Source organism: Gekko japonicus, unplaced genomic scaffold, assembly GCF_001447785.1.
Source record: "Gekko japonicus isolate JY-2015 unplaced genomic scaffold, Gekko_japonicus_V1.1 scaffold5643, whole genome shotgun sequence".
NCBI lineage: Eukaryota > Metazoa > Chordata > Lepidosauria > Squamata > Gekkonidae > Gekko > Gekko japonicus.
Window position 1 is genome coordinate 4,044 of NW_015170434.1, and position 26,218 is coordinate 30,261.

Consider the following 26,218-nt stretch of genomic DNA (forward strand, 5'->3'; position numbering starts at 1 on the left):
GTAGAAATCCCACATTGTGAGCTACGGGCATTGAAGTTGTGAGCTGGTGATTTGTCTGCCGCATGAATTAGTTCGCTCTTGAGCCACATCCTTCCTGAGCGAAGGCAAAAATGTGTGAGCCGGAGGCTAAAAAACGGTGAGCTGGCTCACACTCACTCGGCTTAGAGGGAACACTGGTTAGAAGCAATGCTCCCCCTGAGCTGTGGAGTCTTGCTAGCAGAAATTCCCCTTTGTGAGCCAAAGTTGTGAGCCAAATTCCCCTTTGTGAAGTTGTGAGCGAGCGATTTGGCTGCTGCATGAATTAGTTCTCTCTGGAGCCCCTTCCTTCCTGAACTGAGACAATAATATGCGAGCCAGAGGCTAAAGAACTGTGAGCTAGCTCACACTCACTCAGCTTAGAGGGAACACTGGTTAGAAGCAATGCTCCCCCTGAGCTGTGGAGTCTTGCTAGCAGAAATTCCCCTTTGTGAGCCAAAGTTGTGAGCCAAATTCCCCTTTGTGAAGTTGTGAGCGAGCGATTTGGCTGCTGCATGAATTAGTTCTCTCTGGAGCCACTTCCTTCCTGAACTGAGACAATAATATGCGAGCCAGAGGCTAAAGAACTGTGAGCTAGCTCACACTCACTCAGCTTAGAGGGAACACTGGTTAGAAGCAATGCTCCCCCTAAACTGTGGAGTCTTGCGAGAAAAAAATCCATTTTGCGAGCTGCTGGCATTGAAGTTGTGAGCGAGCGATTTGGCTGCTGCATGAATTAGTTCTCTCTGGAGCCACTTCCTTCCTGAACTGAGACAATAATATGCGAGCCAGAGGCTAAAGAACTGTGAGCTAGCTCACACTCACTCAGCTTAGAGGGAACACTGGTTAGAAGCAATGCTCCCCCTAAACTGTGGAGTCTTGCGAGAAAAAAATCCATTTTGCGAGCTGCTGGCATTGAAGTTGTGAGCGAGCGATTTGGCTTCTGCATGAATTAGCTTGCTCTGGAGCCACATCCTTCATGAGCGAAGGCAAAAATGTGTGAGCTGGAGGCTAAAAAATTGTGAGCTAGCTCACACTAACTCAGCTTAGAGGGAACACTGGTTAGAAGCAATGCTCCCCCTAAGCTGTGGAGTCTTGCCAGCAGAAAGTCCACTTTGTGAGCCACCGGCATTAAAGTTGTGAACTGGTGATTTGGCTGCTGCATGAATTAGTTTGCTCTGGAGCCACATCCTTCCTGAACTGAGACAAAAATGTGTGAGCCGGAGGCTAAAAAATTGTGAGCTTAGAGGGAACACTTGGAGGGAGGCCTCCTTTCTGCGAACAGCTTTGGGGTTCCTGGGGTGGGGGGGGTGCATCCCTCCTGAAGCAGGCCGACTCAGAAGAAAAGTCCCTTGTTATTCAACGGCGCTTATTCCCAGGGACATCGATGCAGAGGATGCAGAGGAGTTAGCCGTGTTAGGCTATGGCTGCAAAACAGTAAAAGGCACAGTAGTCTTAAAGGTGCTCCTCTGCTTTTTACTGTTTTACTTCCAAGAAGGTGTGTTTAGGATTGCAGCTTTCTTGCCTCCCTTCAGTGGGGTGGCTTTATTGGCCGTAGCCTTAAGCCTAACCACAGTATTTTATTTTTGTAATCACCTCTTTTGGATTGCAACCTTTATTTGCTGCTTTATTTTGGCTGCTTACCGCTGCAAGTTTATCTCTTGTTTAGTTACTGCTGTATGTTTTTAATTTCCGGCTTCAGGAGTTTGTTTTTTGTTGAATACTTTGTATATCTGTCAGTTTTCGCTTACTGCTTTCTCAGTGTTTTTATTTTGCTGTTTGTGTGTGTGTGTATACTTATGTGTATATGCATATATATGTGTAACTGCATGTGTTTAAGTATGTATAACAAATTTAGAGTCCAGTGGCACCTTTAAGACCCACAAAGGTATTCAAGGTATGCCTCTTGCACAGGAAAGCTCATACCTTGAATAAACCTTTGTTGGTCTTAAAGGTGCCACTGGACTCTAAATTTGTTATACTGCTTCAGACCAACACAGCTGACCACCTGTGTGTGTGTGTATGTGTGTGTGGCTTGCTTTCTTTATTTTTCTTACTTTTGTTTGTTTTTGTACTCCTTTTTATTGCTTACCACTTTATCAGTTTTCATGTTTACCGGTTCATGTTCTTTAAAAAATCTCATTGCTTCATATTTGGCTTACAGCTTTATATATTTTAGGTATATGCTTTTGCTTTCCACTATTAGTTTTTGTTTACCACTTTTTCCTGTCAAGGATCTCACTGGTTGTTCCCCCCTCGAGAGGTAGGCTAAACAAGAGCAGCCAGTCTCAGTCCTGTGCAGATCACTGAACATGCACAAAGCTGCTTTCTGTTGCGCCAGACCACACGTCAATCTGTTCTAACTATCCGTGGCTCTCAAGGGTCCTAGTCAAGAAGTCTTTCACATCACCTACTACCTGATCCATGTAACCGGAGAAGCCCTGGGATTGAACCTGTGGACTTCTGCATCACTCAGTCTTCCCTGTGATGAAGAAACAGGAATACTGTGGCACCTTAAATGCTTACGCAATTTTATTCCGGCACAAGTTCTCCTGAGCGGCAGCCCACTTCTTAAGATGCAATGAGTGCATCTTCACTATGCAGACATTTATGTAGGAGGGTTTTTTTTCTTTTTAAGAAAGGTACATTCAAGTAGTCCAAGAAGTACAAAGTGAAATGTAATTTTGTGAAATTTAAATCTCTTGATGTTCAAGAAAAACACAGGAAAAAATCACTAGCTTTGCTAGGCTAGTTAACACTTGTAATGAGCAAGGAGCCTCTTGTAGCATCCGAAGTTATGGTCTCTAGTTACCAAAAGCTTATTCTGTAAAAGCATTTTTTTGCTCTGTAAAATGCCACAACGTTTTTTGTTTCCCTGTGTCTATATTGCAATCAGTGCATGGGTGTTAGGGGAGAGTGAAGTAAGGAAAAAGAGTTGTAGGTGGCTTTCGTAGCACAGAGCCGAAAATGTATCGCATGTTTTATGTGGCATTTGATATGCCTGACGAGAACTGGCAGGCACTCTTACCAGGGTAAAGTTCACACGTCAGTGCCAAAATTCTGTTTGCAGTGAATCGGAACAGCTCTTGGTGCCGGTATGTTGCAGAAAAGTATGGCAGTGCTAATAATACCCGGGCATTCGCAAGGGACACTGAAGTAAAGCATGAAAGTGGCTGCAATACTATTTCTGCATTTGCCATGGGATGAAGCAAGATATGTCCCCACAAACAACTTCATACTTGGGATTTAAGAAGCTTGTCTATGAATCTGATTAAAAGGGGGGAAAAATAAACGGATGTTTTCCTGTAAATGTGGTTTGTGGATGTCGCTTATGAAGTGCATTGGGCCACTGCATATCTGTACAGCTCTCTGTACGTATCGCTAGAAACAATATTTTGAGTTCAGGGTTCTCACAGGCCTGTTGGAAACAAACTGTTCAGAATTACAAACGTTATTCTGATCCTGAGGGTGGGTTAGATGGCACACAGCCTTCTACCCTCCTGTTGCTTCTGTACCTCACTCTTCCTAGCCATACCCCACAGTGAGTGTGATCTAGAAATGTCCCTACAAGAGGAATCCCGGGCACCTAAATAATGCCCACGATTCAAGAACTCAAGTTCCATTCTTGCCTACGACCGGTAACTTGAAGCTTGTTTCTGATAGTTTTATTTTTGAACACCCAGAAATTAGAAACCTTGCAAAAAGTTGCCTGGATCTCTTCCCACCTGGAACGGAGAGATTTTTAGATGCCTTTTAAATGCTCAGTACATCCTGTGTAGCAGGAATAAAAATAGTCATCCAGGAATGGCCTTTCAAAATGGCACTTTGTGGATACGTTATGTAGGTAGGACTCAGCAGCAAGTTAATGCAGCATTGCAAATCATGCCAACCGGAGACCTGATCCCGTAAATCTGCTTTAGTTGCTGCGGTACAAGTATGACCCTCTGATTTAGCTGGGAGAGAACTGCTAATTCATGCCGAAGACTGAGCTCTTGTGTGATCAGATGGCCTTTCAGATAATCTCACCGAGCTTGCTTCACCCTCGCCAGTGCTGCACAGTTATTTTTCTGTGAAATTTCTTTTCTGCAGTCAAGGCAGAGCAGCAAGCTCTGCTCCAGCAGGGTCAAGAACTGCCTCTGCATTGGGCCCGTGTGCCTGTACTGTCACTTGGATGCCTGGCTGTTTCGGAGCTTGTGTGGAAGGCCATCTTGTGACAGTTTCCACCTGTGTGCATAAACAGTTTTTTTTTTGTGTGTGTGTGCTCTTTGGTGGTGGGCAATACTCCAGGTAGTTTTATTTTTGGTGTAGTGGTTAAGTGTGTGGACTCTAATCTGGGAGAACCGGGTTTAATTCCCCACTCTTCCAATTGCAGCTGCTGGATGACCTTGGGCAAGCCGTAGTTCTGTCAGAGCTGTCCTTGAAAGGGCAGTTCTTGAAAGAACTCTCTCAGCCCCACCTACCTCACAGGGTGTCTGTTGTGGGGAAGAGAAAGGAGTTTGTAAGCCACTCTGAGATTCCTTTGGGTAGTGAAGGGCGGGATATAAATCCAATCTCCTCCTCCTCCTAGTTCACGGCTGAACATACTGCAGTCATAAATTAGATCGGTTTGGTCATCAGGGCACAAATGCAGCTTGGGGTGTGATTGAATGATACTTTTTAGTAGCAATTTGTGGTCTTTCTCTTGTCACGGCCAAGGCTTAGGTCAGTTGAACGCTCACCAGAATAAGCCAGTTTCCCCCAACATTGGTAGAACCGGTCTGGTATGTATGTACAGCCTCGAAACTGTTGTGTATCTAAGCAGAAATTCCCAATAACAGCGTTATGTGAACAGTGGGCTTCCGTTTAGAGCAGCTGCGGCACATCCTTCAAATGTTGGATGGATTTGTATTCAAAGTTAGTATTCTAAGGTTAAACAGTCACCAGGATCAAGAGCAGTGGCCCCGAGAAAATGACTAGACTCCTTTGTGACTAGTTGCTAAGAAACAGTAAATGTCTTCATGCTGAATTTGTGGAAGATGATAGATACTTCTGACCTAGGTGCAGTGCTTCTGTTCAGGCATGTCTGCCAGCGAAAGTTCAGCTATAGACTTCCCGGTAAAAAAAGAAATCTCGCTGAGAATATAAAAAGAAGAAGAAAGTACTTCGATAGCATGGAGGACAATCTATTTTTGAGAGCCTGGGAGATTTTGCTTTTATTTCAAGCCGTTGATGTGCCCCCAGAACTCCTTTTAAGTCTCGTCACCTGCAAAAGCTTTAAGCCAAAGCAATAGTAAACCCTGTGAACGGTACAGGTATGTCATTTCTAAAAACAGCCTCGATACCAGTATCCGTCTAGGCAGATGGAGTTTTGCAGGTGAAGCAAGAATTGTGGGAAATTATCACGCCATGTTGAAATAAGGCAGAAGTAGTTAATTTTATTGTTATCGAATTTCAGTGGCAGCAGCTCTTGGCAGTCATTCATGTGTGCTCGCCTGCATCAGGAAGGCAACTTGTGCATGGTTCTGTCTCTCCATAATGGAAGGGGTGGTGGTCGATGTGGCTCAGCAGTGGATCATCTGCTTGGCATACCGAAAGTCCCGGGTTCAGTCTCCGGCAACTCCAGCTAAAAAGATCTGGTGGTAGGTGATGTGAAAGACCTCTGCCTGGAACCCCGTAGAGCTGCTGCCAGTCTTGAGTAGACAGTACTGACCTTGATGGACCTTGGTTTGATTCAGTAGAAGGCAACTTCGTGTGTTTGTTCAAGTCTGCCACAACACAAAGGCAGTTCACAGGTGTGCAAAAGATTATGCACGCAGTTGCTTGTCCCCTTCTCAAAAGCATTGCAAACTGCTTTTAAAAATTGCCATGGTTTTCAAAAGAAGCAACTACAAGAATCATAGAATGCTAGAGATGGCCTTGCAGGTCATCTAGTCCAACCCCCTGCACTCTGCAGGAGCATAGCCGGAAGACAGCCCTACGACATACCCAAAAGATGGTCATCCAGCCTCCGCTTGAAAACGTCCAGCGAAGGAGCGTCCACCACCTCCCGAGGCAGTCTGTTCCACTGCTCAGCCACTCTTACCGTTAGGAGGTTTCTCCTGATATTTAGCCGGTATCGACTCCCTTGTAATTTCCACCCATTCGATCTAGTCTTGCAATCCGGAGCAAGAGAGAATAGATCTGCTCCATCTTCTACATGACAGCCCTTCAAATCCTTGAAGACTGCAATCATGTCTCCTCTAAGCCTTCTCTTTCCCAGGTTAAACATACCCAACTCTTTCAGCCTTTCCTCATAAGACTTGGATTCCAACCCTCTCACCATCCTGGTTGCCCTCTTCTGGACACGCTCGAGCTCGAGGAGGAGGGATTTTAGCATCCGTAAACAGTTTTGGAAAAGTGAGCTGATGTTGGTGAATGGTTTTAGGAGGAAATCAGAGTTCCCCCCCCCCCAAAATCTTCTTATGTTGCTGTTGATTAGAACCCTGATACTCAAGTGTACTGGAAGGCTGCCTGTGGTACGGGTGCATGTAAGGACAATCTGGGCTGGGGATTCCAGAACAGAGAAGAGGAGGAGAGAGGAAGAATTTCAAAAAGTTTGAAGAACATTGTTATGAGTGTCACAGCCATCAGGTGTGCTTGGGCTGTTCTGGCAGGTACCAGAGTTTCTCCCCCATTTAGTGAAGCTTTAAAAACTCCCTGGGTTTTCTGCCTTGTGAAAACAAGCATGCCAGTTTGGTGTGAGAGCCAGTTTGGTGTGGTGGTTAAGTGCACGGACTCTAATCTGGGAGAACCGGGTTTGATTCCCCACTCCACTTGCAGCTGCTGGGTGACCTTGGGCAAGCCATGGTTCTGTCAGAGGTGTTCTTGAAAAAGGGCAGTTTCTGTCAGAGCTCTCTCAGCCCCACCTACCTCCCAAGGGTGTCTGTTGTGGGGAGGGGAAGGGAAAGGAGTTTGTAAGCCGCTCTGAGACTTCTTTGGGTAGTGAAGGGCGGGGTATAAATCCAAGCTCTTATTATTTTATTGATACCCCGCCCTCCTTGCCGAAGCAGGCTCAGAGTGGCTTACAATACTTTTACTGGATTTACATTGCTAGGTAGATTGAGAATTGCCTTGGGGATTTCCTGCCAGTAGTAGGGGTCTCTTCTTTATTGGACAGTTTGATGCTGATCTGTGGGGTCTCATTCTCTTGGTCTTTCCTCTGCAGGTACGGTAACAGCTCTCTTGGAACGAGTGGGAGGGTGTTGGGTGGTTTGTAACCTTCATTGTATATAGAAAGGAAAGCGATGTAATTGAGCTTTCAGACTTTAGCAAATGGAAAAACGAATAAATTAAAGGAGGAACATTAATAAGAAATGGAGTGGCGCATTAAGATTCTCTGAGAAGAACTTGCATGGCTGTTTGAAGGAAGCTTTAAGAACCAGTTTTTCAGTCGCAAGAATGATTCGTGTAGACATAACCGCTGATACATTTTAGCTGTTTTTGTTTGATGGAATTTTTTATGAGAAAGGACTAATTTAATTAAAGCTATGGGTGGGTTATTAAGGAATGAAATATTCCTGTGTTATGTACTGCCTGTAGCCAACATTGCTAGTCTAGTAGCATAGTGTATTAAAAGGATTAAAATACTTTTTAAGCTGTAAAAAAAAAAATTATTTGAAGTTTCTGGAATCGATTAAATTGGGCAGGAGAACTCTCTCTTTTTAGAACGTGTGCCTTCTAAATACTCCAGCTTTTATTTTTGTAAGGGAGTTAATGGCAGAGTTCGAGACTGTTCTGCTCTGTGTTTGTTCTGAGATCACAGTCCAATGAGGCCGTAGATACGCCTTTCCGAATCTGCTGGTGGCTGAGGAAGCCTTTATTCTATAGAGAGGTAACCAGTGTTCCCTCTAAGCTGTGTTACTATGAGCTAGCTCACTGTTTTTTAGCCTCCAGCTCACACACTTTTGTCTTTGCTCAGGAAGGAGGGCTCCAGAGCAAACTAATTTATGCAGCTCGCTCACAACTTCAATGCCAGTAGCTCACAAACTAGACTCTTTGCTCACAAGACTCCACAGCTTAAGAGGGAGCGTTGGTTGTAACCAGGAAATGCCAATCGTCTCATGCCTATCCTGCTACACTTAGGTTCTCACAAAACCAAACTGTTACGCTTTTATGGCTGCCCTGATGAAAGACTGTTCCTCTCCTCTCTCATTCCAGGAAATGAATGGAGTGCTAAAAAACATGCTGTCGGAATGGTTCTCTGCCGGATTCCTAAACTTGGAGAGAGTCACGTGGCAGTCGCCTTGCGAAATCCTTCAGAAGATTAGTGAGTAAGTGCCAAGGAAGGCTGGGTCTCCTGCAGACTTGCACGTACAGATGGCAGGCTAGTATTGCTGTTCTCATGAGAAAATATATGGGGTAAATAAAACTCAGTTCCTTAGCATGAAGTAACAGTTGTTAAATGGATTTTCGACTTCGGTATTAAAATGTAAATTATTCACCCGGCCAACATTGCCTCTTCGCAGCAGTGAAGCTGTGCATCCTGTTAGAAATTGGATGGATATGAAGCGCCGAGTCGGGCCTTATAGAAGGTGCTACTACTTCGCTCACTGTGCGATTCCCAGCGAGCCCTTGATAGTTCTGCACGTGGCGCTTACGGATGAGATCTCCAGCAGCATCCAGGTATGGCCCAGTTACTTGGCAGGTGGCAAATGCAGGGCTATAAGCAATGCTCCCTCTAAACTGTGGAGTCATGTGAGCAAAAATTCTACTTTGCGAGCTACTGGCAATCTGGCTACTGCATAAATTATTTGGCTCTGGAGCCATCCTTCCTGAGATAAGACAAAAATGTGTGATCCAGAGGCTAAAAAACTGTGAGCTAGCTCATACTATCTCAGCTCTGAGGGAACACTGGTAATAAGGCTGGGAGAGGCAACGTTTTTGGTCTAAGTGTCCAAAACCCCACAGTGTCTACCTTCAAAAGATATCGGTGTTGCCAGCAAGCAAAAGGGGAAGCGGAAATGTGAAGGCTGTACTTGACCAAGCGCACAGGGACCAGTATTGTCAGTGCCTTGGGGAGTTGCCTTGGCTGAGAATCAGCCCTGTGTGTTGATGGTTGGTCTTAATCATAGATCAGATCTCCAATTCATAGCTACACAGTACTTCCAAGCAAATTTCCATGACCCAAGAATACTATGTGTAGCAGTAATAGTTTCTCAGTAGAAACTCATGGATCCCTTTCTGAAAGTTCGGTAAAAGCTGCTTATATTGGTGTAATAATAATAGCGATACAAAATTTTAAAACTTTAATAATTCCTAGTTGTCTCAAAGCAGCTGTTATTCTTCACACGTGCCTATTTACTGGGCATTGAAATCGCTACTTTCCAGCTCTAGAGAAGGATAGGCGCCATCTTCTTTTGTTTACCCATGTTTCTGAAACCCATCTAGAGTGATAGAAGACAATGTAATTGTGTATCTAATCGTTAGGTTGACTTTTCCTCGTAACGTTTCTAATGGTGCTCTTAAATAGCGCACGGCAGGTATTGCACCAAAGCATGGCTCAATACGGTTCTGCACGAAGTCTCAATTGACAAACCATTGCTGTGATTGGTTGGAAAGTCAGAGACAATGTCTTGAAGTAGGTTTGCTAATATGACCAGTGGTAATTATGGTTTGGTGTGATGTCAGGACTGAGAAAATACAGTTACAGGTCTTGCTTCACCTCCAGAGGCTACGGTGCGCGGGCACTGGAAGTACCCTCAACCGTGGTTAGGGTTATAAGCTATGTTTAGTAACAGCGTTTAGAATGTCCTGGGCCCCGGCCACACGGGCCGGATATCGCGGGGGGGAGGTGTGGCTAATTGCCCCGGTGCAGTTTGATCCGCGATTACGCGATCAGACGCGCCGGCAGCACACCACCGGTCCTTCCCTCGGCGCCGGCGGGTAAACGAGGGACTGGAGGGGAATGCCGCGCGCCATCACATCATGGGCATCTGGAGGCAGCCGGTGGCAAACCTTGGAGGTACTAGTTTTTTAACGCGCATTGTCGGCGGTAAGCCACGGGTGCGCTCCACTTCCCAGAAGTTGGGGTGTGATCGCGCCCGGATAATCCACCCACCATCCGTGCCTCTCCCGTGGCAACTTTGCCGTGTGACCGGGGCCCTGTATACTTTACACCAGTGCTACTTTTTCCTTGGTGAAATCACACAGTCCAGAGTCCTCTACATATGTAAGGCCTTGCACATGCCCAGTGCAAACACTTGCATCTCCCCCACAGCTCCCAGTGTGATGTCACAACCTGTTCCTCAAACTCTCTTGTGTTTCAAAAGTGGATTGATACATGATGTTCAAAGGGTTGCCGTGCAGTTAAAAAATACCATTAAAAATACATTCAAAAACAAGTTAAGCTTTGCGCAGCAAGTCATTCAGCTTGCCGGGTTGTGGCCCACAGATTTATGGGATGTGAAGCCACTGGCTTTGGCCTGTGATCACTGTTGCTAATTCTCTCTATCATCTTCTAGGGCATAGTGAAAGAGATTCCTTCCCAAGAAGTGGAGAACCTGAACAAAATCAATACAGCCATTTTCTATTCCATCAGCTTGACTCAGCCGGGCCTGCAGGGTGTAGAGCTGGGGACGTACCTCATCAAACGAGTTGTTAAGGAACTTCAGGTAGGTGCAAAAGTGCTACTTGTGTTTCCTCAGTTCTTTCAGTGGTTTTTGGGGATGCAAAACTGGTATCACAGGACATCCTTGAATGGTCTGAGCATGCGGGTTGTGTGTATGGGCATGCCTGCATGCTTGGAAGCACTAGTGGATATGCAGAAGCCGTGTGCATGGAGTTGGTCCAGTATCGGTTAACTACAAATGTTAGATGATGAACACACTTATGTATATTTGTGGACCTTTTACTCAAAAATATTATTTGCTGCAGTTGATTCCCCCCCGCCCACCTTCTTGCTGTCCATTATAGCTGCTGCTTAAGGCCTTTTGTGTCTTTTTTCTTTAAAAGCAGCTAAAATAATTTGCCTGGCATGGTTAAGTTCTTATCTAAATTTACACTTATTTAAGGAAAGTTTGGTTCTTTTAGAGCTTCACTGGAGAAAAATATTCTTGTTGGTTTTGGGGGAAAGACCATGATCTGCCGTAGTGGCTCTGTGGTCTAGTTTTTGGGCAGCAAGCCCATTTCCGTACTATGTTCCTTCAGATTGTAGGTGGGGGATCAGCTTAATGACTTTGCATAAAAGAGAAATTTCCGCACATAGAAAAAGTGGACTTCTGGCTGGACTTCTTCATCCAGACACCCATTTTTCCTATATATGGGGATTTCTTTTGTAAACAGGAAGGATAATATAATCATGTGACTGCTCCCATCTCGGTCACTTGTACTATGAAGTGATACAGTCCACAAGGAGATTCACTTCTTTTATCTTTTGTTTATGAGAATTGAGCCCCTCTCAGCAGTTCCTAAGATGATTTATTCATATGTGTATTTAGGCAACTTTAATTTTATATCCCTGATGTTACTCCAAATGTTGAACTATGGAATTAGTAGAACAAATTTAGAGTCCAGTGGCACCTTTAAGACCAACAAAGTTTTATTCAAGGTATGAGCCGGCATGCACACTTTTTCAAATACATGGGAATGGTAGGTAAGGTTCAAACTTATAGACAGGGACTGAACAGCAAAGTAACATGTAACATGATGAGGATGTGCAAAGGCAAAACTAGATATCAAGATAAGGTTATAAGGTCAACAGTTGTAAAGCAATATATGTGTCAAAAATAGCAGATCAATGTGTAAAGGTATCTTTTCTCATTGTGGGAAGTAACCAACCAACCAATTATAACTACTGTTCATCAAATATTCTTTATTGGGCTTCGTGGTGTATGCCCCGCTCGCTTGCTATGCCACCTGCATGGTTTGTCTTCCTGCCCAGTGGCAACACCTCTCTTGGCTTCCCCACCATCTCTGCCCACGGCTGGCTTGCTTGTTTGTGGTGCCGCCCCCATCTTCCCGTCCTCTCATCTGCCTGGTGGTGGCGGTGGCGACTCTCTGCTGCCGCCCCATTCACTGCCACCACCTGCTCACCCACCTCCCTTGTTCACTCACTTCCCTACTTTGGCAGTGATTCCTCTCTCAACTACCCCACTACCTCCTTCCTCATAATGTCTGCAGAGTTTTTGCAACATAGTGTGAAATCTCGGATTACCCCCCCCCCCCTTAAACTGAGGTTAAGCTTTTTTTTAAAGCCCATTTTTTCAGTGTCAGATTTTTCTGTAAACCTGGGTTTCCCCCCCCCGCCAAGTTTGTAGAAATATCTTCCTTGTGGCCCTTTTGTGTAGATTTATTGATCCGTATCTGGGGCCATATGTGCAGAAAGATGACCCACCTTTTATTCAGTTGTGTGAGTCTCAGTGACATTGCATTGGGAGGTCACTAGCTGTGTGAAGGGTTTGTGGGCTGTACTTTTGGTGCAGGTGAAAGGAGAAATTTGTTTGTTTGTTTTTGAGCCACTAAATGCTGTGACCCCATTTAAGGCAGATAACTTCAGAAGTTGTCTTATTAAAAGTGCAGCCTCCCCATTTAAATATCAAACTGAATTGCTTGGTACTGCTCCATTTCCTGGGGTTCATTCCCATAGACATTAATGTGTTGTAATACATTTCTCATGGCTGGATCTGAAATATCCTTTGGGGAATAAACAATGCATGAGGAACTAAGATATATCATTATTTGCTTTGTTTTCTCTCATCTATTTGATTAATTCCAAATCACTTAATTTCAAGCTTCTGTAACTTTTAATTTCCCAAGAAAAAGAACATGTTAAATTATTGCCATTGTGGCTGTGTCTGAATGTGGGGAGAGAGACGTTTTTGAGCTGTCTGGATTGCAGCGGTGGCAAATTTTAACTGTTTAAGCAGCTCGGAGCCGTGTTTTTAACTTTCAGTATTTGTAATGAATCTTCAGTTGCATTAAGGTGAGAAAGCAGAATGACTCTGGGCGGGGGGTGTTACGTGATGAATTGGACATGCCACCTGGTTGCTGTTTTGTTTCTTTTAACACCAACTTTTCTAAATTCTGTGTGCATGGGCAGGAATTTTTATGAACCCACCTTCAGCCTGGTAGGGAAAAGTGTGTTATGAATATTTAAGTGAATAAATGCAGGGGCTTGAAATCCTAGAGAATCCAGTCATTATTATTATTGGGCTTCATTTGTAGTCCACCAGAGTGGCTGTTCTTTAGGTTCAGTATAAAATGATGGATTATCATCTTGCTAATGCCCATATACAGGGGTCATTTCATAGAAAAAGAGGTGCAGGAGCTCATTAGCATACTTGTTAGCATCTCATTAGCCTATGCCACACCCCCTGACATCACCGGAAGTGTGTCAGAAGGGGAAGCAGGGGGGGGCATCTTCAAAAGCTTCCCCTTCCCTTCCCAAGCCGGCCTGCCAAGGCGGGGTGAGGGGGAAGCGAAGACATCTCTCTAGAGTTGCACCACAGTGGCAGCATGATCTTTCCATTGTGTTCTATGGCCCCATCGTGCCGCCACTAAGGTGTGACTCTAGAGAGGAGTTTAAACTTTTCTTTTTGATAAGTTTTTATTAATTTTCCAGAACCAACCAACCAAACAAACAGACAAACAATACAACCTTAAAAAAAGGCACGGTGACTTATACTACACTCTCCCCGCACCGCTGCGCCGCAACCAGATGTGTCGAGTTTAAACTTAAAACCCCTTCTCTTTTCGTTTCCTCTGCAAGCCCACTGGGGGCGGGGCTTGCCGCCACCGCCATTTGTGCCCACCCCTGGGCTGCCAGAGCACTGCCCCGACTCATTCCGGCCCCGGATAACCCCTGCCCATATAAAGTTTTGGGCCAGATTTCCCCTTTGTGGCACACTTTCTGCCTTGAAACCAAAAATATCCCCACTTTCTTCCGTAGCCATTGGGAGCTAAGCAGGGAGCAGCCTTGGTTAGTACTTATTTATTTATTTGATTTGTACCCTGCCCTCCCTGCCAAGGCAGGCTCAGGGCGGCTTACATAAAGCTAGTGACAGATAAAACAACAATATAAATGTCAGTATAAAACACGACATACCTACGAAAAACAATTTATATGGTAATGGCCGTAGAGTAGTAGCAGCGTATGTACTAAACGTACAGTCAGCGGATGGGAGACCACCCAGGAAGTCACTTCTGTTTCTCTCTTGCCTCGAAAACCCTATGGGGTCGATCACCATACGTCAGCTGCAACTTGATGGCAAAAGGGAGGGGGGGGGATGGACCCTGCCCTTGGAATAACCAAATGGAATGCTACGTTAGCCTCCCAGAAATTTGTGAGTCGAGCCGAGAGAGGAACAGATGTCTTACCAAGGAGTGTGGGGCCTTTGGCCTGCTTCAGTTTTGTCCCATTTCTTGTGGGTCTGTTCCCTTTATCTAACTACTTGAGATTTCCCATATGGGCCCAGGTCCTTGCTGAGCTGTGCCCTAGATGGCAGGAAATAAGACCATTTAAAAATAAGAACGTAAGAGAAGCCAATGTTGAATCAGGCCAGTGGCCCACCCAGTCCAACACTCTTGTGTCATACAGTAGCCAAAAATACCAGGGGCCATCAGGAGGTCAAGCAGTGGGGCCAGGACACTAGAATCCTTCCCACTGTTGCCTCCCCCCAAGCACCAAGAATACAGAGCATCACTTGCCCCAGACTGAGAGTTCCTATCTATACCTTGTGGCTATAGCTACTGATGGACCTCTGCTCCATATGTTTATCCAATTCACTCATAACATAAGAACATAAAAGAAGCCAATGTTGGATCAGGCCAATGACCCATCCAGTCCAGCACTCTGTGTCACACAGTAGCCAAAACACCAGGAGCCATCAGGAGGTCCAGCAGTGGGGCCAGGACACCAGAAGCCCTCCCACTGTTGACACCCCCCCCCAAGCACCAAGAATACAGAGCATCCCTTGCCCCAGACTGAGAGTTCCTATCTATACCTTGTGGCTCATAGCCACTGATGGACCTCTCTCTGTCTGCAGCAGCTGTCCACGTTCCATTCTCAATATTATTTGTGCTATTGTTTGTGTTTGTTTCCAACCATGTACTGTGGAGGAAACTTCCAAAAAGGCTAGAAGAGATCTGTAAAAACGTGGAGGTATATTCTTGTTAGGGCTGTGAAGCCAGTTTGAATACTTCAGCTTGATTAAGTTCCCAGAGTGTTTCTTTTGTTCCAGAGTTGGCCTCAAGCTGTTAAAGGAACTACTACCTGTCTCTCCACACACACACACTCTGTTTAGTGAAGATGGCCGGCTGTCTTCGTTCCTTCATCTCTATTTACCTTCGTGTATCGCAGCGTGGTACTTGGGCATGTAAATGCCATTGTAGCCGCAGAAGCAGCAGCTCTGCTGTTGGGCTTCATAAGGGTAGCCGTGAAATGCCTAAATCGCAAACAGTGCCCAGGGCTGGGAGCACGCAGTCATCTTTGAAAATAGCATTTTTGCGCAGTAGCCAAACTCAGCTCTGTTTGTTTTCCCAAGCAAGATAAAAAAAAAACCACAACTAGTTAAGAATGTTTCATTGCATCCTGCAAAGGGCGCTCTAGTCCACAGGCGCTTCTGCTGCAATACTTTTTGGCCTTTTATAGTGCCTTAAGACCCCTGTCTTTATAATCTGCACAGCGTGCAAGGTAAAAAAACCCCACAAGGAACCTTGAACAAGAGCTTTCCTTTCTCGTGAGGCTGCTGATGTTGTCTTAATCCTTTACGCCCAGGATAACTTCCTGACTCCAGCTTTGTTTTTTCTGGGTGAAATATGGGGGCAGAGCTTCCATCTCCCCCCGGCTTGGCTAATGCAGTGCGCCAGAGTTTCAGATGAGTCACTGATAACAGCAAAAAGACTTCTCTGCAGTCCTCTGCAGCAGCAGCAGCGAAATGAGCCCAGCATCTGCTTCTTAATGGCGTGTGGGTTCCTGACAAGGAAATAAACATTAACGGATCTCTACCAGGAGCAGCCCTGGAAAAGTAGCACATCAATTTAGCGGCAGCATAAATGGCCATGCTTTACTGCGTCTATTTATTATTTTCTTCAGGAACTGGCCACATAAGATAAGCTTCTAAACTCAGCCATTCATCAGATATGAGATACTACAAAAACGGGGTCGTTTGCCAAATCTGTCTTGTCGTTCTTTGAAATAAAAGAAGCGTGGGATTAATTTTTTGTGTGTTCTGTTTCCTCCCCCTACCTCAGCCCCCCAGTAGACCTTGCCTCCATAAATTATGCCGAGGTTTACTTTTTTGTGTGCGGTAAACAACAGAAACACTATTAAAAGACAAATCCGGATCCGGCAATCCAGATGTACACAAGACAGAAACTCCTAAAGAAACTGAACCCCACAGAACACAAGAACATTTTGCCTGCAGTCCAAGGAGTAGATCTTTCTATGCATGTGGCTAAGAGCTCCTTTGAGTTGTCGATGACTTTGAATTTTGTTAATGGCAAGTACAGACAAACATCCAGCTTAAGTCCCAAGAGAAGGGAATTCCTTTAATCACCAGTTTATCTTTTTTAGCATCCTTTTCCTTTGTAAGTGATGATAGCATTTCAGCTTCCCCCCCCCCACTCCCTTCATTATACTTGGTCTGCCTTGGCTCCAGTTTGACTGACAACGCATGTTTCAGAGGGAATGTAGTCTGCTCTTCACAAAGATGTAGTTAGAGATCCTCTTCCAAGGTTTAGTTGCAACTGTGCTGGTATTTACATTTAAGGGCGTACAGAGAGGTGGCAGATGGCTCCATTTGCTGCTCCTAGACGTGAAGTTTACATCTGAAGCCCTAAGTAGACTGGAACTAGGATACCTAAGGACTGCAATCTCCCATAGGAACCTGCCCAGATATTAAGATGAGCATCAGAGGCAGTGTTGTGGGTGCTCTGAAGTAAGATTGGGTGGCCTCAAAGAACAGGGCCTTCTCTGTGGTGGCACCTGGTATCTGAAGAAGTGAGCATGACTCACAGAAGCTTATACCCTGCCACAAATGTTGTTGGTCTTTAAGGTGCTACTGGAGTTTTGCTCTTTTCTACCGCTGCAGACAGACTAACACGGCTGCCCATCTTGACCTTGACTCTGGGGGGTCTTTCCGCTGTTGTACACCTATCGCCTTTCGTACTAAGTTTATGGTGGCTCAAGTGGTTAAGACGCTGAACTGCAGGCTGGAAGGTCGGTAGTTCAGCAGTTCGAGATCTGAGTGCCGCGTGATGTAGTGAGCCCCCGTCTCTGGTTCCAGCTCCTGCCACCCTAGCAGTTTGAAAGCAAGAAATTGCAAGGAGATAAATAGGTACCGCTTTGGTGGGAAGGTAACAGTGTTCCGTGCGCCTTGGTGTTTAGTCATGCCGGCCACATGGCCACGGAAACGTCTTCAGACAGCACTGGCTCTTCGGCTTTGAAACGGAGATGAGCACTGCAACCCAAGAGTCGGATTCAACTGGCTTTCGAGCAAGGGAAACCTTTACCTAGAAACATCTTTGTTCTACTAGGCTTTTGGGGAATAGGACTTTGGGTGTGTGCATACATGGTTGCTTTTCTTTCTTGCTTAAACTGTTGGGAATGGTTTTTTTTACCTGTTGCTAAACTGAACCTTTAAAATTTTAATTGTTGGCATTTTTATTGTGTTAGGTTTACTGCTGATGGTTTTTGTGTGTTTTGAGTAGGCATGCTTTTTTCCTTGTACGTCTCCTAGAGAACCTTTACAAGATGGAAAATGGTGTGGGGTGGAAAATAGGTTTAAATAAATAGGCATACGAATGCATTGGAAGAGCATTCCGTGAGCTTGTTCCTCCACTATGCCTTTAACAATTGGGCTAGACAGATAGGAGGCAAAACTCTACTAGCTGACTGCATGGCTTTATTAGGCTCTGCCCAGAACCCAGTGATGATTCACCCCTAACACTCTGGTCTCTGCTGCATTCATTCAGACCGTGCCACTTCAGTATTCAGGTTATGAGCACCTTTCACCGAAGCCTGTCATTTTTCAGCCGCAGTCTTCATGAGAATATCGATGACGATTGCTGTATACTTCTTTGTTCGGCTGAGAACGGTGTGGATTCTTTAGTCTTACAGTGGTCCCCAAAATACTGCATGCCCGTTGACCCATCCTGTAGCTGCCAGACATTTGGGTACACATTTTAAATTGAGAACTGCTTGTTTGTGGAGTAAACCTGTAGCTTTTCTGTGTCTCTCCGCTGTCACACCTTTTCTCAAATTCTATTCTTGTTTGCAGCAAGGATGCTATTTTTGTGAAATGTTTTCTCTCTCTAACTTTGCAGCCAAAGAGTAGGGAGGGTCTCTCTCTGCAAAGGGTGGCACATTTTGCTTCCTGAGGCCGAGTGGCACCGTTGTCATGCTGCCAGGTTGCAGTGCCAGGAGGAGAAATATTTCTGTTTGCTGAATAAATTTTGTATCACTTACCTGAAACTTTTTCAAGAGGCCGAGAAAGAATTTGATATCCCCATATCTGTGGAGTTTCATCTAATATCTGTGAGGGAACGACCGATCACAGCTTTATGCCGTTAAAAACTACCCTGCTGGGAATTTAATTTACTACCTCAGTATTTGGGTCATGGGTAGAGGATATTTATTTCATTGGGCAGAAATGAGAAACGAGGGACCGTCAGTGTGTTTCTCTGCCTGAGCAGACGTGCGTTCAACAATGTTTTGAAATGCAGTTATGAAAAAGATGCAGGAGTTGTGTCTAAGCATCATCTCTTGACTCGAGGCATCCTTTGTATTTACTTATTTCTTTATCTAAAACATTTATTCGCTGCTTTTCTCCCTGACAGAATGCAAGGCAGCTTATTATAACAAACACAATAAGAACATTAGCTGTTGCAGATTTTTCCGGGCTGTATGGCTGTGGCCTTGGCATTGTAGGACCTGGCATTTCGCCAGTAGCTGTGACTGCCCTCCTCAGAGGTATAACACAGAAAGACGGAGTACTCTCTGTGTCAAGGTGAGAAGAGAAATGGTTGGTAGGTAATTTATATCTACTCAGGAAGGTGGGGTAGGGCTGAGTCATTATCCTGTAGGAGCTCCCCAGGCTGTGAACATGCTAATGGAGGAGCTTTCCTGAGGAGGTTCTTTTGTATATGGCTTGTTTCCTGAGGAGGTTTCTGGTTTCCATCTGTCTGTGTTATACCTCTGAGGCTGCCAGTCACCGGTATTGGCGAAACGTCAGGTCCTACAATGCCAAGACCACGGCCATACAACCCAGAAAATCTGCAACAGCTAATGAACTCCGGCCGTGAAAGCCTTCGACAACAATAAAAACAATATGAATAAAACCACAATTATCAAAACACATAAAGAAGTTGAATAGGTCTATCAGTGGCTACGAGCCATGGTCACTGAGGGGAACCTCCACACCTAGAGGCACTAAATCTCTGAATCCCAGAGCCAGGAGGCAACATCAGGGGATGGTCTTGGCCTCTATGTCCTGTTGTTGGACTTCCATGGGAACTGGTTGGCCACTTTGTGAGACAGGATGCTGGACTAGATGGACTCCTGGTCTAATCTACCAGGGCTCTTATTATGTTCTTACGTTGCAATTTAAAAACTCCAGTTAGGACTGCCAGTAAATTAAAACTAAATCAAATGCAGTCCTAAATAAAACTCTCTCCAGCTGCCTCCTGAAGATTGACAGTGTGGATGAGCCTCCCTGGGTGGGTGATTCCATAATTGTGGGGCTGCCACCAAAAAACCCTTCTCTCGTGTGCTCATGAAGGTCATGTTATCTCAAATCACTTGTTCTTGCTGACTTAAGTGTTGTTTTGATGATTTTCTTAGTGAAAAATGTGAGATTCTTGCTGTCGGGAACCCTTTATGCATCTGAACCCATAATCAAATATGTGGTTTCCTCCCCCCCCCCCCAGCTATGGCGCCTTAACTGGATGGCGGACACGAGCCCTCGCGGCATCACGGCTTCCTGCGGCATGATGGTCAACTATCGCTATTTTCTGGACGACTCGGCTCAGAACAGCGCCACGTACCTCGGAGCTAAGCAGATCAAAGCCTCGGAACAGATCCTCAGCTTGGTGTCTCAGTTTCAGCAGAACAGCAAGCTTTGAATAAACAGGGCAGCCTTAAGGAGCAAGTATCTACTTAATTAAATGGGAGATTCTTTAAAAGAGAGGGAGAGAGAGAGAGGGAGAGAGAGAGAGAGAGAGAAAAACGCTGCCGATAAATCAGCAGGGGTTCCCCCCCCCCCTTTAGCTGCGGCAGGGTTCAGTATTGAGCTCTCAGGCCATGTTCTTTGCCCGGGACATCCTTTGCCAGAGAGGGAGGGGAGAGAACTCGATTCGTTGAAGGCCGTACTTCCAACAAACACGTTGGGTAAACTCTCCTCGGTGAAGCGGCGAGCCAGGAGTGACTCCCGTGAACCGCATGTTGTCCCTCGCCTCGCTCGCCGGATCAATACCCTTGTTTAATCCTCGTCTTCAAAGGAACTGTGGAACACCTGAGTGCTCTGGCACATTAAAGGGAACGGTAAATCAATACCGAAGTTACCGAGATAAAAGGGGATGAGGAAGGGAAGGCTTTTTGTCCAAACGCACAAACAAAACAGCCTCCCCTCTCCCTTCCCCAATAAGGTATTGGTTTTATAGACTGTTCTCTGTCAAATCTCTTGATCATGCCGTGCATTTGCACAGAGTATGGGAATCACCATCACTGACTTATCGCTCTGCTCTGGCACAGCATGGAGAACACCCTGTGCGTGTTTTTTTGGCTCCGTCTCAAGTCAGCAGATGCAGATGCATGGAACGAAGCGCCTTCAGCTTTTCAGTAGCTCTGCTGTACTGCTTCATGCGCTAAATGGACAGCTCAAAAACAAAGGTGGGGGAGGGCATGTGGGGTTTGCAACGAAAGGCTCCGTAGCATTTCCACAGGCTGCTTTAAAATCAAAATGGCGGCTTTAAAACTTGCTGTTTGGTTTTTAAAAAAATGCAAAAGTAATATATTAAAAAGTGCCATGTTAAAACACACTTGTCTGTCTTTCATATAATACCCACCTGCCAACTAACTAGGTGTCTTGCATTTCCAGCAGAGGGAGGTTATTCTGTCACACGGATCTCTGCCATGTGATGGGTCAGAGGTGTGGATTTGCCTTGACTTCTCGGTGAGAAGTGGGAAGCAGGGTCAGCCCCGATTAGTACCTTGGATGGGAGACCACTGAGGAAGTCCAGGGTCACTACACAGAGTCAGGCAAGGGCCAACCACCTCTGAATGTCTCTTGCCTTGAAAACCATATGGGGTCGCCATAAGCTGGCTGTGACTAGGTGGTAGGGGAAAAAAATAAAATGGCGCCCTGTGTTGGCTGCTTTTTATGCCAACCTTGAATGGCTATGTTAGCCAGCAAGGAGCTTTTTGCTCTCTTATGAACTATGAACTGTGCACCAGGGTGTAAAAGGACTATGATGCCCGGTGACCAGAGTGAGATGCCAGACACACACACCAGCAGATGCCTGAGGTGATGTGCCCATGGTTTCCAAGAGGTTGCCCTGTTCCAGAGACTTTTCCTATACACACCACAAGCACTACAGAAGCAGCCAGCTTGCCATTGCTAGTTAAGCAATGGAGTCAAAACGCCATTAAGTGACTCTGTTCCAGAAAGCTGACATGTTCCCCCCCCCAACCTTTTTGTTCCTGTAAGACCTACACAAAGGAACATTTTCCACAATCCCTTAACAAAAGGATTGGCTCGGCAGCCCAGCTGGGAGAACCAGTTCTGGCAGCCTCAAGACAAAGCGGACAATCAGTGTTAAACGCTGACTCAACGGTCCATCCAGGTGTTTCTGTTACCAGCTTAATTAACATTCAGTATTGCCCCATCTAGACCCCTTTCCTCCATGGCATACGTGACTTTTTGGAACGGACCACAGAGGGGCTGTCCCAGGGGAGGGGTACAGCAAGACCTCCCCCCCATGTCATCCCAAGGGAGGGGACCTGCAGAGCTCACCTCCTAAGGTCGCCTAATAAAAGGTGACACGCAGAGACGCTCTCTCTCCTCCCCCTCAACGACCTCTATACTCTCTGCCTCTTGAACTTGTGGCTACCTTGCCACCCACCCTGCCTTAAGACTCTTGGACTGCAGCCACAGTCTTCACATGCTTTCTGCTGGTTCAGTCTGCACGCTCCCTTTTCCTAGTATAATCCCCATCTTTCTAGCATTCCCCTATTTTTCCATTTGGAAGACTTTATCTCTTCAGGATCAGGTAAACGCATTGCCCAACCAACGAACCTCCTGCTAATGCGAATGTGCTATCCTAATCTCTGTAAATTTCTTAGTCCTGTATAATTGTGTGTGTGTTTGGATATTTGGATGTGCATAAAATACAGTAAAATACATTGATTTAGGAAAAAGAAGAAGGGATTGGGTTTATACCCCACCCTTCACTACCCAAAGGTGTCTCAGAGTGGCTTCCAAACTCCTTTCCCTTCCCCTCCCCACAACAGACACCCTGTGAGGTAGGTGGGGCTGAGAGAACTCTTGACAGAAACTGCTCTTTTTCAAGGACAGCTCTTATCAGAACTATGGCTTGCCCAAGGTCACCCAGCAGGTGCAAGTGGAGGAGTGGGGGATCAAACCCAGTTCTCCCAGATTAGAGTCCGCGCACTTAACCACTACACCAAACTGGCTCTCATTTAAATTAATATCAGTCTGCTTGTCTGTTACTGAGACTCTGGAGAGGTGGGACCTCTGTATATAAAGGTGATCGCTCCCTTATGCCAATTGCTACTTATAAATAGCTCATATTCCCCCAATATTGATAAGAATTCAGAGCAATTTGGCTAACAGCTCCTTGCCTTAAAGCTCTGGGTTATGTCTGAATGGGACTGATGTAAAGTACTTGCGTTCGCTATCACAGGAGTCTCCCCCCCCCCCCCAGTAGCCGGCCAAGGAGTATCTATGCCAGGGGTGGCCAAACTTGCTTAACATAACAGCCACATAGAATAAACGTCAGGTGTTTGAGAGCCGCAAGACATGAACAAATATCACATGTTTTATTGGTAAATATATTTTTTAATTTTTTTATGTTTGAATTTATATCCCGCCCTACCCCGAAAGCTCAGGCGGCTAACAAGGGCACCATGTGCCGAGGTTAAAACAGTAAACACATAGTTTAAAAACAATAAATTACAGTAAAATACAATAACAAATTTACAAACAGATTTAGACAAGATGGGTAGATCTTAACTTCCAAACTACTTCCTAAGATCTTATCATCTAAGCCGTGCCCAGGCGCCTCACTCCCCCCTTGGGGGGCCAGGCAATCATAATGTTAATATGCTAGAGCATAGGGGGCAAAGGTGGAATAGTGGTGGCGGCGGCTCCTACTCAAAGGCCTGGCGGAAGAGCTCTGTCTTGCAGGCCCTGCGGAACTGAGAGAGGTCCCGCAGGGCCCGGATCTCTTCCGGGAGCTCCTTCCACCAAGTATGCACATTTGCTTTTTATTAACATTAAACGAGACTACCAAAACTAATAGCAAAAGTGGTAAAAGCAGGTATTGATAATGAGATTTATTTGTCCAATGATAATTGTTTGCTAATGATATTTAGCTTCCCCAGCTGCCCTGCCGGGAGCCACACAATATGTGTGAAAGAGCCGCATGCGGCTCCCGAGCCACAGTTTGGCCACCCCTGATCTATGCAATAGTTGTTTTCCTTTTCCTTTTAAGAGCCATTGAAAGCCGGGGCTGTTAAGTGAATCCAGGCCCCCCCGGCATTTGCAAGACATCAGCCGATCAAGAGGAACTCAGCAGGTTGGTCAGGCAACAGTTAAAAATTACCAGCCGCCCCCGGTGGGCCTGGGGAAACATATCTGGACGTAACCGTTAAAGGGAAATTAAGTGAGTCCCTTTGCTTGACTTGACAGTAACCTTAGAGGGTCTGCCAGAAGGCAGCACAGAATGTGCCAGAATAGCAGTTGGGAAGCATCCGAGTGTCTTGTCTCTTGGCCGCGGGCAGCACAAAACAGCGTATAAAGCTCCAGAACGGATCTGTTAGCTCTCCCTTCCTCCCTCCAGCCTTCTCTGTCCTTGTTTTTAATAGGACAACTTGCAACTCCATAATGAGACCTGTTAGAAACAAGGGAAGATTGGAGGCTTTTATTTGAAAACAGGTTAGGGCTGTTAACCCGTTAAACATCTTGGGGTTTTAAAAAAATCTTTATTTATTTATTCCATTTGTATCCCGCCCTCCCCGCAAACAGGCGCAGGGCGGCTTACATTAGTCGGTACAGAGTACCATAAAATCCACATAAAACGTTATAAAACAGTCAGAGAATCATAAAGTGCTAGTAATAGTAGTCATTCCATCACTAATTGAGTGGAATGACTACTGCCTTTGGTTACGTTATACGTTAGGTAAAACCTCAGAGCGTGCCTTCGTATTGCTCGTCATTAGAGCCACCTTGAAAAGAATGTTTATTTCCTATCAGTCTGGAAAATTCCTGCGTGTACGCTTTAAGTATGTAAAATATTTAAGTAAGTAAAATAACAAGTTTAATGATAATGTTAGAACACGTTCGAGTGTTGTAAAATTCATGACCTTTTGGTTAAAAATATGAACAATGGCAGCCAGTATGTATTTATTTATTATTTAAAACATTAGCTGTCTTTTTTCCTTACGGAGCTCGAGGCGGCTTACAGTATAAATACAGTACATAAAAATACATAAAATCACCATTTCTAGAATCACTGTTTTTGAAATCACAGTTTAGGACTGCTTTAATCAAATGCAGTCCTAAATAAGAGATCAGTCTCCTTGGAGAGCATGGCTGCTCTGGAGGGTGGATTTTGTGGCATTATATACACCTGAGCAATGTTCCTGCTAAGCTGAGTTCGTGTGAGCTAGCTCACAGTTTTTTAGCCTCCGGCGCACACACTTTTGTCCTAGCTCAGGAAGGATGGCTCCAGAGCAAACTTAATTTATGCAGTAGCCAAATTGCTCACTCACAACTCTAGTGCCAGTAGCTCACAAAGTAGAATTTTTGCTCATAAGTCTCCACAGCTTAGAGGGAGCATTGCAGATGAGGCCCCTACCTCCTAAAGATAGAGAGTGAGGGGGCCAAGCGCACCTCCCTGGGAGGTTATTCCGTGATTGTGGGGCTACCACTGAAAAGGCCCTCTTGTGTACCCATCAGACAAATTTCTTTGATGGAGCAATCAGGAGAATCTCTTCTTATGATCTTAATTCCCTGGCAGGAACATACGGGTGAAGATGGTCCATCAGATACTCTGGTCTGAAGCCATGTAGGGCTTTAAAGGTTAGTAGTACCCATTCTACTCAAGTCCGCTGAGCCTGTGGATCTTGCTTCATTGCTAGCCACGTAATAACCAGCAGTACTCGTTCATTGCATAAGAACATAAGAGATGCCAATGTTGGATCAGGCCAAAGGCCCATCCAGCTCAACACTGTATCACACAGTGGCCAGAAATACCAGGTGCCGTCAGGAGGTCCACCAGTGGGGCCAGGACATTAGAAGCCCTCCCACTGTTGACCCCCCTAGCACCAAGAAGACAGAGCATCCCTTGCCCCAGAGCCCCTATCTATACCTTGTGGCTAAGAGCCACTGATGGACCTCTGCTCCATATGCTTATCTAATTCCCTTTTGGAGCTGTCCATGCTTGTAGCCACCACCACTTCCTGTGGCAGTGAGTTCCAAGTGTTAATCACTCTTTGGGTGAAGAAGTACTTCCTCTTATCCGTTCTAACCCGACCGCTCAGCAATTTCATTGCACTTTGCTGTAGCAGGATATCCCTTTGACGAAATCAACATACTCTCTTTGGGCCCCGTTAAATCTGTCTCTGCAACTGGATGGCTCGCCGAATTAGAAACAAAACCCCTGTTCCATGCTCACTTTATAAAATGCAGGTCATTTCATTACGGCTGGATTTCCTAAATGGGCTGTGAGTGGCTGGTGGGGGAATGAATCTGTTTGCTGTGTGACTCTCACAGACTATTACTCATTTCGTTAGCCTGGGAGTCGAGCCGCTGTAAATGAGTTCATCCTTTCCCCCATGTTTAGAGTGACCCTTTTTAATGTCATTGCTGTGCTTAAGGTCAGTGGTGACCCCCCTGTTTCAACGTTCAGTATAACAGAGGTCTTCACGCAACCTCTTCCCCTTTCAGTTGTCAGATTCGTTACAAAGCGCTTCCTTTGCAAACTGATTTTAAAAACAGCGCTTGGATTT

General features: G+C 45.5%; 1 protein-coding gene across 1 annotated transcript in view; it reads left to right on the top strand.

Moving 5' to 3' along the window:
* The window catches only part of MLYCD (malonyl-CoA decarboxylase), a 22,426-nt gene extending 1,434 nt beyond the window's left edge, over window positions 1–20,992 (top strand). Inside the window, exons 2-6 of the mRNA XM_015418306.1 lie at window positions 8,191–8,303; window positions 8,499–8,655; window positions 10,494–10,643; window positions 18,860–18,874; window positions 19,897–20,992. Coding sequence (XP_015273792.1) covers window positions 8,191–8,303; window positions 8,499–8,655; window positions 10,494–10,643; window positions 18,860–18,874; window positions 19,897–20,091 — 630 coding nt within the window. The 3' untranslated portion in view covers window positions 20,092–20,992. The remainder of the gene's footprint in view (window positions 1–8,190; window positions 8,304–8,498; window positions 8,656–10,493; window positions 10,644–18,859; window positions 18,875–19,896) is intronic.
* Window positions 20,993–26,218: the final 5,226 nt, after the last annotated feature.